Source organism: Melanerpes formicivorus, unplaced genomic scaffold (genome assembly GCF_026170545.1).
Source record: "Melanerpes formicivorus ecotype bairdi unplaced genomic scaffold, bMelFor1.0.p_v2 SCAF_27, whole genome shotgun sequence".
Classification (NCBI taxonomy): Eukaryota; Metazoa; Chordata; class Aves; order Piciformes; family Picidae; genus Melanerpes; species Melanerpes formicivorus.
In genome coordinates, this window is record NW_027142379.1 from 255,731 (window position 1) to 268,690 (window position 12,960).

General features: G+C 49.2%; 1 protein-coding gene across 3 annotated transcripts; it reads left to right on the forward strand.

Annotated features, from left to right (window-relative positions):
- The first annotated feature begins 31 nt into the window (after positions 1–31).
- NAAA (N-acylethanolamine acid amidase) lies at positions 32–10,423 on the forward strand. 3 transcript variants are annotated; one of them, XM_068153771.1, is made up of 11 exons: positions 32–257; positions 916–1,080; positions 2,132–2,258; positions 2,963–3,053; positions 4,261–4,337; positions 5,621–5,793; positions 6,536–6,598; positions 7,144–7,210; positions 7,996–8,024; positions 8,926–9,005; positions 10,110–10,423. In XM_068153771.1, exons 1-10 carry the CDS (start codon positions 70–72, stop codon positions 8,999–9,001), a joined length of 1,056 nt encoding a protein of 351 aa, XP_068009872.1. In that variant the 5' UTR covers positions 32–69; the 3' UTR covers positions 9,002–9,005; positions 10,110–10,423. The 3 variants fall into 3 exon arrangements, with proteins under 3 accessions (XP_068009872.1, XP_068009873.1, XP_068009874.1); XM_068153772.1 differs by having other exon boundaries at positions 10,113–10,423; XM_068153773.1 differs by lacking the exons at positions 7,996–8,024; positions 10,110–10,423 and having other exon boundaries at positions 8,926–9,010.
- Positions 10,424–12,960: the final 2,537 nt, after the last annotated feature.

Genomic DNA, 12,960 nt, shown 5'->3' on the forward strand with positions numbered 1-12,960 from the left:
CCGCCCCTCTGTGGGTGTGCGGGTGGGGGGGGGCGTGACTGCTGCCGCCAGCGGAGCGCGGCCGCGGCTATGGGGCGGCTGTGGGGGCTGCTGGTGCTGCTGTATGGGGCGGCGGCGGCGGCGGCCCCGGCCGCCCCCGCGGTGGCTCCGCTGTTGTGTAACGTGAGCCTGGACAGCCCCCCCGAGGAGCGCTGGCTGCCGGTGCTGCGGCGCTTCGATGCCGCCTTCCTGCGCGCCGCTGTCGCACGGGTCATCGAGTGAGTGCGGGGCGCGGCGGCCCCCTGCGGGGCACGGGGAGGGTGAAGCGGTGGAGGGAGCGGGGAGCGGGCGCGGGCTGGCCTTTCCCTCCTGCCCCGCGGCGCTTGTCAGCCCCTGCCAGCCCCGCTGCCCGGGCGGAGCGGCCGCAGCGGCGCGGCACGGCTGCCGGACTCCGCAGTCAGGCTTTTGGGAGCCTTAACCCGGTCCTGGCGCGTCCCCTGCCACTTGAGGAGCTGTCAGAGGACGCACGGGGAGCGCCCTGCTAGCGATAAAACACCTCACCAGCAGGAAGCCCGTGCCGCGTGTTTGGCCGGGGTTGTGCTGCGTTCTCTGGGGACTTGCAAAGCTGGCTTGGACTTGATGAGCTTCAGAGGTCCCTGCCAGCCTTTACCGTTCTATGATCAACAAAACTGTGGATTTGTCCATGGTGGTGATGGGTCAGTGGTTGGATTCCATGATCTTAGAGGCGTTTTCCAACCAAAAGGATTCTGTGCTGTGCCCTGGCTCACTGCAGGGGGTTGGACAGGATGACCTTGGAGGGTCCCTTCCAACCCAATGGATTCAGTGACTCTGTTGTATGATTTCAGAGGTCCCTCTTACTGTATAAGCTGCAGCCTTGGTTGTCTTCTCAGCTGATGCCCTGCGTGTGTTTTGCAGTGAAAGTGTACCAGAATGGGTCCACGAGGTCATTCGGCCCATAGCAGCAGAACTGGAGCTCTTCATTCCGCAGCCCTTCGCGGGGGAGATCCTGGGGATCTGCAAAGCCCTGGGAATAAGTCTTGGAGATGGAGTCCTGCTCAACTTCGCCTATGAGTCGACTGCGTAAGTGGCTGAGGCTTGCAGCATCAGGCAGAGGTTTGTTCCAGCTCAGTGTGGGAGAACGCTCAGTAAGGCAGGTGAAGACACGTGGCAGATCATGGCACTTCCCATTCCCTTTCCATGCTTTCAGCTGGCAGGTTTCGTTCTCCTCAGTCAGTTTGTGTCCTGGATTGAAAGAGAAATACAGAGCAGTGGTTTTAGAATCATTCAGGTTGGAAAAGACCTCTAAGGTCATGGAGTCCAGCCATCAACCCAGTACCACCATGGGCATCTGACCATGTCCCTAAGTGCCATGTCTGCATGGTTTATTTGTTAACACAGGTAACATGCAGCTGCAGTGAGGTTTTTCTTGGTATGTATAGCAGTGTAAATACATAAAAGCATGAAAACCCCATCTGGTAACGAGGAAGGGCCATCTGTTCAAAGTATTTGCACTAATTTACCTTCAAACTTGTAACACCAAGGCAAAGAAACTTTGTAAATCATTGCTGATTGAATAGACTTGATTAAAGAGCTTGCTTTAATGGAACTGAAAGGAGTTTCAGCATGCTTCCTGTTGTAGATAAGATGTGAAATGGCTGACACTTGGGCTGCTGCTTTCAGTTTGAAAGGCTTTTGTTTCACCTTTTTGTATCTTTAAGTTGTGATGAGAAATAAAAGCCAGGTCTGAAGTGAAATAATCTCTAATAGTCAGAATGCAATCCAGATCCTTTGTGAGTGTTTTGGTTTAGCTGTCAAACGTCTTGTTTAGAAATCCAGGAAGTTCCAGGCTGTGGACTTTTTCTACCTGTCAGCATTTTGTCTTGTTTAGAAAAGAGGTAACATGAAGCAAAGAAATTTTCCCTAAGTGGAAGTGCTGCTTCCTCCCTGGACTGTAATCTGCCCTGAAGCAAATAACAGTTTGGCTTTTGATTTTTCTGAGCCAGGCTGAACTGTGGAATGTGTGTAAGACTCTGTGGGATGGGACTTTTCCTGCTGGATTTCATGCCTGTGTCATGTTGAGCTAACTCAACTGCCACACATTTTCCTGAAACCCTTCTGTTTCTTCCTGCAGGTTCTGTACCAGCATTGTTGCTCAGGATGCCAAAGGAAACATTTACCACGGTAGGAACCTGGATTATGACTTTGTGGACATCTTGAGCAAGATTACAGTTGATGTGAGGTTCCTGAAAAATGGGCAGGTATGATCTGTGGTGAGCATGGCTGGGGGAGGTATTCCATGGAGGAATGGGCTGGGTAGGCAGTGGGGTTTAATGTGGGCATGTGGTTTCCATCCCAAGTTTGCTGGATTAGTAGAGCACCATAGTCACTCTCAAGGAATGCAGGATGAGTATTAGTTACCTTTGCTTTCTGGTTTGTGGTGATAAACTGGAACAAATAAAATTGCTAATTCCATTCTATTTAATTCCATTCTATTTAATTCCATTCTATTTAATTCCATTCTATTTAATTCCATTCTATTTAATTCCATTCTATTTAATTCCATTCTATTTAATTCCATTCTATTTAATTCCATTCATTCTATCCTATTCCATTCTATTTAATTCCATTCCATTCTATCCTATTCCATTCCATTCTATCCTATTCCATTCCATTCTATCCTATTCCATTCATTCTATCCTATTCCATTCCATTCTATCCTATTCCATTCCATTCTATCCTATTCCATTCCATTCTATCCTATTCCATTCCATTCTATCCTATTCCATTCCATTCCATTCTATTTTATTCTATTCCAATTTATTTAAGCTATTTGATTTTATTCTAATGTAAGGCAAAGTGCTTTGGAGCAGCTTCTGTGGTTGAAAAAAAGCAGAGGACTGTGCTTCAGAGCCTTGCTTGTATTGTCAGTAGTGCTGACAAACTTTGTGTTTCCTGGTTCCAGGTGGCATACCAGGGCACCACCTTTCTTGGCTACGTAGGCCTATGGACTGGCCAAAGCCCACACAAGTTCACAATCTCTGGTGATGAACGAGGTACAGTCAGTCTCCCACACCTGCTGTTGTGCTGTTCTGTTCTAGCTGGTTACTGCATGCTCTGGCTCTTCCTAGAATCATTGAATGGGTTGGGTTGGAAGGGACCTTCAAGATGTTCCATTTCCAACCCTCCTGCCATGGGCAGGGACACTTCCCACCAGCCCAGCTTGCTCACCTGGCCTTGAACACCTTGAACACCTCCAGGGAGGAGGCATTTACAACCTCCCTGGGCAACCTGTTCCAGTGTCTCCCCACCCTCACTGTACAGAATTTCTTCCTAATCTCCAGTTTCAATCTGCCCTCTTCCAGTTCAAGGCCATTGCCCCTTGTCCTAGCACTACCTTGTATGAAGTCCCTCCCCAGCCTTCTTATAGCTCCTTTCAGGTACTGCCCCCTTCTCTCCTGTTCTCCAGGAGGGAAAAACAGAAGTAAGGTTGTCAGGAAGGAGCTGCAATGGAGTGACTTGTTTAGCCCTGGGTAGCAGAAGCAGACATGCTGCCAGGTTTTGCTGCTGCAGAAGAAAGACATTTGTCAGCACATCTGGACAGAGGTCCCTTCCAGCCCCTATCCTTCTGTGATTCTGTCATCTGAACTCGGTGTCAAAGGTGACAAATGAAGTGGTCTGTTTAAGAGACAGTTGGAGATGGTGGAGTAGAGGCTGAGGGAAAAATATGCACTCTGTAGGGCAAACAAACAGCTGCTTTCCTACTTCTCTCCCCTTCTCTATTCTGGGTTTCTCTGCCCTTATAAGGCAGCTTGAAAGAGGATGTGAAGAGAAGCTTAAGACTGAGATCTATGGAAAGGCAGCAGGGCTTCAGAGAATGCATGGAGGCACTGGGAAAAAGCTGAGGAGAGAGCTGGGAGTGGAGGAAAGTTGAGAGATGTCACTGCTGAGAATTGAAAGGGAAATTGGAAGGGCTTGTGATAGTCAGGAAGGCAGAGGAAGGGTCACTGCCTTTTCCACCAGCACTTGATAGGTGTGTCCAGCTGGGTGCTTGGGTTTGGCTCTGCCATCCCTTCCTTCTCTTTTTCAACAAGCAGCTCTTTTGTGCTTCCCTTAGTTGTTTGTTAGAGTTTATTGCACCACTTCTGTAATGCAGAGATTGCAGAGCTGGAGGGGGCACACTGGGCAGAAAGAAGGCAGGAGGGTAGATGTCACAGAGCATGTGTAACAGGCATGGGAGGTAACTTCTGGTTTGTTTTCCAGCTGCTGGTAGGTGGTGGGAGAACGCAGTAGCTGCTTTCCTGAACCGGAATTACCCTGTCAGCTGGCTTGTCAGAGATGTAAGTGCACTCAGTGCTTCTCTCTTCACCTCATTTCTGCCAGCTCCTCATGCATTTGAGGTTCCAGCTGTGAGCCTCACAGAAAATTCAAGCAATTGATAAATGCATTTCATCAGAGGAGAGAGGTGTTGCCCCCAGACTTGTCAGGGAGAGAGAAGCCATTCAAGTCCTTCAGGGGGGTGATCTCTGCTCGCTGCCAAAAGTCCTTGAGGAACTGTGCCAAGATTTCCTTCCTGGGGACTATTTCAGCTGGCTATGATTGGTAGCTTGACAAACTGGGGCAGGTGCACTCTTCAATGGTTAGCACCTGACCCCCTGGCTGTTTTGCACTGCATTTGCCATGTTACCATGCTAAAAAGCAGAGCTCCCTGGTGAGTAGGAGTTGAGTGGGGTCTTGTATGGCACATGTTATGAATGCTGTGTGAGGACACTGCTAAGAAAAACCAGGTCTGTTGCTTCTCCAGCCTTGAATTACAGTAAAAAACCAGTGACAGGGTTTGTAGGTACACTCCCAGCAGAGCTGGAATGGCTCCTGGAGACTTTCTTGTTGCCATTTCTGGAGTTTTAAGACTGAGTTCCAGGTTGAGACTACTAGCTGCAGAGCTGCTGGCAGAATTACTTCTTCCTTTCCCTGTCTTTCTAGGCAGTTTTGGTCAATGCTTGGCTGTCCACATTTGTGTTGCCTGCACAGCTCTCATTTTTAAACCTGTGCTTCAGCAGGTTGTGGCTCTCGACCTGGAATTAGCAGTTTCCTTGGCTGTGGTGATGGTTAGTTGATGCTGTTAGTCACTTGGTTATGGCAGGAGAAGCCAGGCTTGATTGTTCACCATTGTTCCCTAAATCCTCTTAAACTTTTGGCAAGACAAAGACAAGGAGTGGGTGTTTTTCCCTCCCTTTCATCTACTTTATTCTGTTGCTCACACTGAAAGACTCTGAGGGTTGAATTTGCAGGGTATGGCCATGCCTCTGTCTCTCAAGGGCAGATGTTTTTCCCCACTTTGAACCATTTCTGTGTCTCTTTAGAGTATTTCCAAAGCTGGGATTAATGAGTTTGGTTCCTAATGAACGAGTTCAGTTCCTAATCACATCCATTTTGTATTCCTGGGCTAGGCAGTTGGGGAAACTTTTCAGAGCAATGTTTTCAAGTAGCACTTTGCATCAGTTGCCCTTTTCACAAGAGCTAGATTGATTGTTCATTTATTTACTAGCTAACCCAGTGCTCATTGCTGTGCTTGACTGTGCTCTGTGATCTTTGTTTCTCTGTGATCTCCCTTTTGCACTAGACCCTGAGCAAAGCAGAGGACTTTCAGTCAGCTGTTCTCAGACTAGCTGGCATTCCCATCATTGCTGAAGTTTACTATATTGTAGGAGGTGTGTCCCCCAAAGAAGGCATGGTCATCACCAGGAACAGAAGAGGGCCAGCAGATCTCTGGCCTCTTGACCCTTTAGGTGGAGCGTAAGTAGGAAAACAAATTGGTTGGTTGGGGTTTTTAATCTTCCCTCCTGAGTGCTAGGCAGGGTTAGTGAGCCATGTTTCTTGAGAGGCCCAGGGCATCTCTTACTGATGCTTACAGTTAGAATAGAATAGAATTGACCAGGTTGGAAGAGACCTTTGAGATCATTGAGTCCAACCTATCACCCAACACCATCTCATCAACTAAACCATGGCACCAAGCACCCCATCCTGACTCTTCCTAAACAACTCCAGTGATGGAGACTCCACCACCTCCCTGGGCAGCACATTCCAATGGCAAATCACTTTCTGGGAAGAACTTCTTCCTAACATCCTCCCCTGGCACAGCTTGAGACTGTGTCCTCTTGTTCTGGTGCTGCTTGCCTGGGAGAAGAGACCAACCCCCACCTGGCTACAGCCTCCCTTCAGGGAGTTGGAGAGAGCAAGAAGGTCTCCCCTGAGCCTCCTCTTCTCCAGGCTAAGCAACCCCAGCTCCCTCAGCCTCTCCTCCCAGGGCTGTGCTCCAGACCCCTCCCCAGCTTTGTTGCCCTTCTCTGGACACTTTCCAGCAACTCAAGATCTTTCCTGGACAGAGAAAGCTTGAAAGCCCTGGAAATGAACCCAAATCCCTTCTCTTTGAGAAGGAATCCCACCAGCTTGTCAGGTGGGGGAAATCCAGAGGGTCATTCTATCAATCTGCTGATTTGCCCTTTGTTTGCTTGGCTGTTTGTGTGCTGTGTTCTAGATGGTTTCGTGTGGAGACAAACTACGACCATTGGACCACTCCTCCTCCTTTTGATGATCGAAGGTAAGTTTAGTCTGGAGCTGTGGGATGAGAGAACATTTATGCTGAACAGCTTCAAGAGCTGGGTGCTTTCTGCTCTGAGCAGCTGTTAGCTCAGCAGGCAGCTTGGTGCTGCCCCTCTAGAGAGAGCAGATAAGGTGAGGAGCAATACTGACTTAGGGCAGAGGAAAGTCTGCCTGGCAGTGAGTGGTGTAAGAGAGAAGAAACTTCAGTGCTTAGGCAGGTACTAAAAATTCATTGACAAAGCCAAGCTTAGTAAAAGTGAAAGGATTTAGATTCACAGTGGAGCAGTATTTGATGGTAATAGGAAGGTGCTTGCAGACATCACACAGGCTTTGGGCTGTGTAGTGTGCAAGCAGCTGCTGCTAGATTCCCTCTTGCTCTGTACTCAAAGGTGCAGTAATGGAGTAGCTTCAGCAGTGTGAGCCTAGAGTCAGTCCCACAGAGCTCTGGGTTATCTGGGGCCAAAGCAAGCATTTCAGTGTAAAGATGTCACCTTGGTGATCTTTGGAACAGTCAGGTTTAATGCTATCTGCATTCTCCTGCAGAACTCCAGCCATCAAAGCCCTCAATGCCACTGGGCAGAAGAACATCAATTTTGAAACACTGTTTAAGGTAACTCCTTTTACATTCCATGCTGTGCCTTCAGGGCTCTTTCCAAAGCAGACATGCAGCTGTGTTTTTCTTGGGGGGAAAAAGGGGTGCTGTACACCCAGCTCTGGAGAGTTTAAGGCTGCTGAGGTGGTCTGATCAAATGTTTCTGAGCTCCTCTGCCACAGGCATTTCATAGCAGGCTGCCAATCCAAGTGGAAAGTGTGAGAGGTGACTCCCAGAGATTCATGGAATGGGTTGGGTTGGAAGGGACCTTGAAGGTCATCCAGTTCCAACCCTCTGCCATGGGCAGGGACACCTCCCACCAGCCCAGGCTGCTCAAGGCTTCATCCAGCCTGGCCTTGAACACTTCCAGGGAAGGGGCATCCACAGCCTCCCTGGGCAGCCTGTGCCAGTGTCTCCCCACCCTCACTGGCAAGAATTGCTTCCTAATCTCCAGTCGAAATCTCCCCTCTCCCAGCTCCAAGCCATTGCCCCTCATCACCACCATCTTTGTGCAGTTCCATATTTCAAGCACACCTCTAAATACTACAGCAGATAAAGTGTTAGGCTTGAGTGATACTTCCAGGTAGAGGACTTAAGTGTTGCCTATTTCAGCAAGCTTTTAAAGAGACACTTTAATGAAATGGTCAGGTGTTGAATATGAAAACCCCAAGCAACCCAACCCAGCAAGAGAAATCCTGCATTCTGCATTACTCCTTCTCCCACCATCCTGCTGCTCTTCCTGAGCAGCCTTTTAGTTCCCTCTTTGGTGACCAGAATGACAGCTCTTCACACTTTCTGTGCAGGTGCTGTCAGTGAAGCCAGTCTTAAACAAGTAAGTATTGGGTGCAGAGCTGTTGACCAGTGCATCCCACCATGCTTCAGGCCACTTATATCCATCACAGCCTTCCTTAGGATCTTCCTGTGCCTTATGGTTTCCCAGCTGAGGCTTCTGCCTGTGCATGTGGGACTTTTCTCACTTCTGCATCATTCTTCCTCTTGGCTCTGCCACTCTAGCCACAAGCCTGCCCTTTCTTAGGCCCAGGGAAGTTCCTTGGCAGTAATGAAACAAGTGACTGCTTGGAGGAGCAGCTGGAACTTTGTGCTGAGTCATTGGTGCCTTTGAGACATTTGGGGTTGTCAATACTGCAGATAGCTTTCCCTGGAATTCCTGAGGTGGCTCAGCTTGGTGTGTGAAAAAGGTGCCATTTACTGGATTTCTGAGAGAGATTTATTTCACTGGGCCATTATTGTTCTGCATTGTTCCATAAGCTGCACCTCTGCAGGTTATCCTGTGTTGGTTTACCAGAGGCCAACCCTCACCTCACTGCAACCTCCCGTCAGGGAGATCTAGAGGGCAATGAGGTCTCCCCTCAACCTCCTCTTCACCAGACTAAACAACCCCAAATCCCTCAGCTGCTCCTCACCAGCTTGGTTGCCCTTCTCTGGACCTGCTCCAGCCCCTCAATGTCCTTCTTGGAGTGAGGAGCCCAAAACTGACCCCAGTATTCAAGGTGCAGCCTCACCAGTGCCCACACAGGGGTAACTGGGTGTAGCAATGCAGCTCCTTTGCTGTGCTGTGCCAGCTGCCTTCACTGCTGCCAGTCTGCCCTTGGCTTTCTGTAGCTCTGAGTGGTTGTTTGCACTGCAATGTGTTCTGCTGCTTAGCTAGCTTGATAAATTCACCTCCCTGCTTTGGGAAGTCTCCCACTCACTGCTCCCCCTTTCCCTCCCAGTAACACAGTGTACACCACAGTCATGAGCGCTGCACACCCAGACCAGTACCAGACGTGGATCAGGACTCAGAAGTGAGGCTGTAAGTAGCATGCTGCTGTCCTTGCTGCTTGTACTTAAATAGCTGAAGACTCCTTGAGGGACAAAGCCCTGCAGTGCCACTTGAGTGACCTGGTCTGAAGGCCTGTTCTGGCCTTGCTTTGTTTGTTGACACTGGGTAAATACCTTCCCTTGTTGCTTCAGAGGTTGAGTTAAGGATTGACTTTCTTTGCAGCACCCTTGGGGATTATCTGAGGAAAAGTGCTGGCCTCTCTCAAGCAGTTCCCTGAGGTCCTTCTTGAACTGGGGGGCCCAGAATTGGACACAGTACTCTGGCTGTGGCCTCACCAGGGCAGAGCAGAGGGGCAGGAGAACCTCTCTGGACCTACTCACCACCCCCCTTCCAATCCACCCCAGGATGCCCTTGGCCTTCTTGCCCACAAGGGCACACTGCTGGCTCATGGGCATCCTGCTGTCCACCAGGACCCCCAGGTCCCTTTCCCCTGTGCTGCTCTCTAGCAGGTCAGTCCCCAGCCTCTGCTGGTCCAGATGCAAGACTCTACTCTTGTCCTTGTTGGATTTCATTCCATTTCTCCCCACCCAACTCTGCAGCCTGTCCAGGTGTGGATGAATGGCAGCAGAGCTTGCAGCTGTTGCTGTGATTTTTGCCAGAACCCACTGCTACACTCTCACATCTCCAGCTGGTGGCTGATGTCAGGAAGCCAGAGGGAACTGAATCCCCAGCAGCAGGGTTTGGGGCCCTTGGCATCCAGAAGGGTCAAGTTTAATTTGGGATGGCTGCTGATGACTGAGCAGCAGCATCCTCTGAGGGTTTTGTCCTGGGAACTTGCAAAGAGGGCTTGACCTTAACAAGGGGCTTCACATGGTTGCTTCAGGGTGTCAGAGGAAGAGTTAAGTTCTCTCTGCTCCAAGAAACTCAGGTACCATGGTCCTGCCTGGAGCACAAGAAGCTGCATTCCAGCTTGAAGAGGTTTTCAAACTCCTGTTAGCATTGCATTTGTAGCAGTTAAATCAGACACTTGATTGTAGCAAGAGGAATTCTTGTCTTGGAGAGAGTCTGAAGAGTTTGTTTCTTAGCTCTGTTACAAACCCTTGTTTTGTTCATTTAGTTCTCTTTTTATTTCAGCAGACAAGAGGAGGGAAAAGCTGAAGCTTCCCAATGCTGGCACATGGGGTTTAAGTCACTCTCACAAGGAGCAGTTGGTCTGGCTTACTAGTTATGTGAACTGTTGAGGAAATACTGGCTTGCTGAGGCTTGGGAATGTGGCAGACCATGCTGTTAATGAACTGCAGTGGAAGCTGGATGGGTTTGATTGCAGTGAAACTGATGGTTTAGCAGGTGCTGATGGCTAAAAATGGCTTTCATTATTTTTGTTAGTTGCACTAATTGGGCAACTTGGCTGTATTTGTGTGCTGATTAATAAACTCACCTCTCTTGTACGTGGCCTGTAGGTCTGGTTCTAATGAAGTAAAAATAGGCAGCTGATGGCTTGCTGGGTGTTACTCCTGATAGCATCCTGCTCTTCCTTGCTCTGTGAGGGGCAGATGCAGCAGTTAGCTGCATGCACAGCTGTAGACAATGCTGGGTTGATTGATCAGGAGCTGGTGTAAGAGGTAGTGGAGTCTCCACCCCTGGAGGCATTCAAAACCATCCTGGATGTGTTCCTGTGTGACCTTCTCTAGTGGACCCTGCTCTGGCAAGGGGTTTGGATGATCTCCAGGGGTCCTTTCCAATCCCTGCCATGCTGTGATGCCTGCTAACAGCACTGAGAATGTTGAGGGAGAGAAGGTGTGATCAGTGTTAGGTCAGAGGGAGCTGCAGTGCCACCTGCACTATTTGCAAACTGGCTCTGCACGTGGTTCCTGAGAGCCTTCTGTGCTGTGGGGCCTTTATCTCCTGGTGCTGAGTCTGGCTGACCTACTTACCTGCATCCTCTACTTCTGCCTGGATAAAGGCACTGCAGGCTTTGCCTTGACCCAGTTTATACCATTATGTCAGCAGCCTCACGCCAGAATGATGCATTTGAATCCCAGAGCTCCCGGAGGAAGATGTGAATAAGAGTGGCCATGAGATGCCTGAGTTTAGAGTGATGTTGCTTTAAATCCCAGAGCAGGCATCAGCTCCTGATCCCAGCAGGTTTTCCTTACATAGCAGCCACCCACAAGCAAAGACAAAAGGCTCTGTACAGGTGTAGCTGTGCAGAGTCTTCCTGACCTCAGCAGCGTTAGGCTGATTATCTGCTGGCAGTGATGTGCCCAGCTCCCTCTTATCAAGTGGATTTGGCTTCATGTGTACAAACAGAGCTGGAGTAGAGAAATATTTGGTACCTAAGAACATTCAGGAACCACTTGTCTGCTGCTGGGGTGTTTGTGATCAGAATTTGCTCAGAGCAGGTCTGGAAAATGGGGGGGTGGGGTGGGTGGGTTGAGATTTAAACAAACTAGGTGTGAAGAAACCTTTTAGTTTGCTTTGTACTTTTCAATTATCATCTTAAAGCCTTGCATTTCATCCATTGGTAAATGTTCAGACATGCTGCTCACCAGCAGAATCAATCATAGAATGGTTTGGGTTGGAAGGGACCTCCCAAAGCTCAGCCAGTCCAACCCCCCTGCAGCCAGCAGGGACATCCTCCACTAGAGCAGGCTGCTCCGAGTTCTGTTGAGCCTCACCTTGAATCTCTCCAGGGATGGGGCCTCAACCACCTCCCTGAGCAGCCTGTTGCAGTGTTGCAGCAGCCTCATGGTGCAGAACTTGTTCCTCACATCCAATCTAAATCTCCTCTCACTTCAAACCATTGCCCCTCCTCTTCAGGCCTTTGCAACAGCTGTCATTTACCACCTTCTCTTTCCAAACTAGCTGATTTGACCCAAACTAGCTGATTTGACCCAAGCTAGCTGATTTGACCCAAGCTAGCTGATTTAACCCAAGCTAGCTGATTTGACCCAAACTAGCTGATTTAACCCAAGCTAGCTGATTTGACCCAAACTAGCTGATTTGACCCATGCAATGTGCTCAGCTGCTTTAGTGTAAGAATGATTTAACCGAGGAAATGTGATAGAATTGATAAAGATACAGACAATAAAAACAGCCTAAGGATGCTGGAAATGTGGAGTGGTTGTTTCTGGAAGGTTTGGGCATTTGGTGGGATGTTTGTCTCTCAAAAAGGAGGCTTGTTTGTGTTATCTGAGGCTGAATTGTTTGGTGATTGTCCTGTTGGGGATTTCATCTGCCTTGTGAGCCTGCTTTTTAGAGGCCAGGAAGTAAGACACCTCCTCTGCTTCCTCAAGCCTGGTCAGATCCATCACTTAGAATTGGGAACTAATTAAACAGAACTAAGTTAAGTACATTACCCTTGCCTCCTCCAGCCTTTTGCTTCTGCATTACAGATTCTTCAGCTACAAAGCCCAAGAAGTCTTTCAGCCCAGGACAGGGAATGGGTGAAGCTTGAACTTCTTTTTCCCTCCAGGAGTTTGTCTTTAGCAAAAGGCAACTAGAAAGTGTGTAGGGTCTGAGTGGTGAGATGAGAGAGGCCAAGGTAGCCTATGTCTCAGTTGTAATCCTCTTCAGTAATCCTAATCCATTTCAGAGCTGTAGCCTTTCTTAAGCATCACATGAGAGAGGATTCTTAAGGCTGCTCAAAACAAGTGTGCAGTAAATAAGTGGCAGGGGCTGGAGCAGGTGCAGAGCAGCACACACCTCTGCCACAGCAGCTGCTGGAAGGCATGGAGCTTCCTGCTGCCTGCCCCAGGGAGGCTCTGAGGAGCTCCTGACCTTGGCATCCAAGAAATCACTTCAGGTACTGAACAGAAAGAAGAATCTCCAAAGTGGAGAGCTGCTGCTGTGTTGCTCACTCTTACCAGTCAGAAACTGGCAGCCCAGGTAAGCTGCATTTTCTTTTTGCCTTCTCTGTTCTGTGTGCAGAAGCAGTTACTCAGCACCCACAGTGGGAGGTGAAACATCATTTTTATCTGTCAAG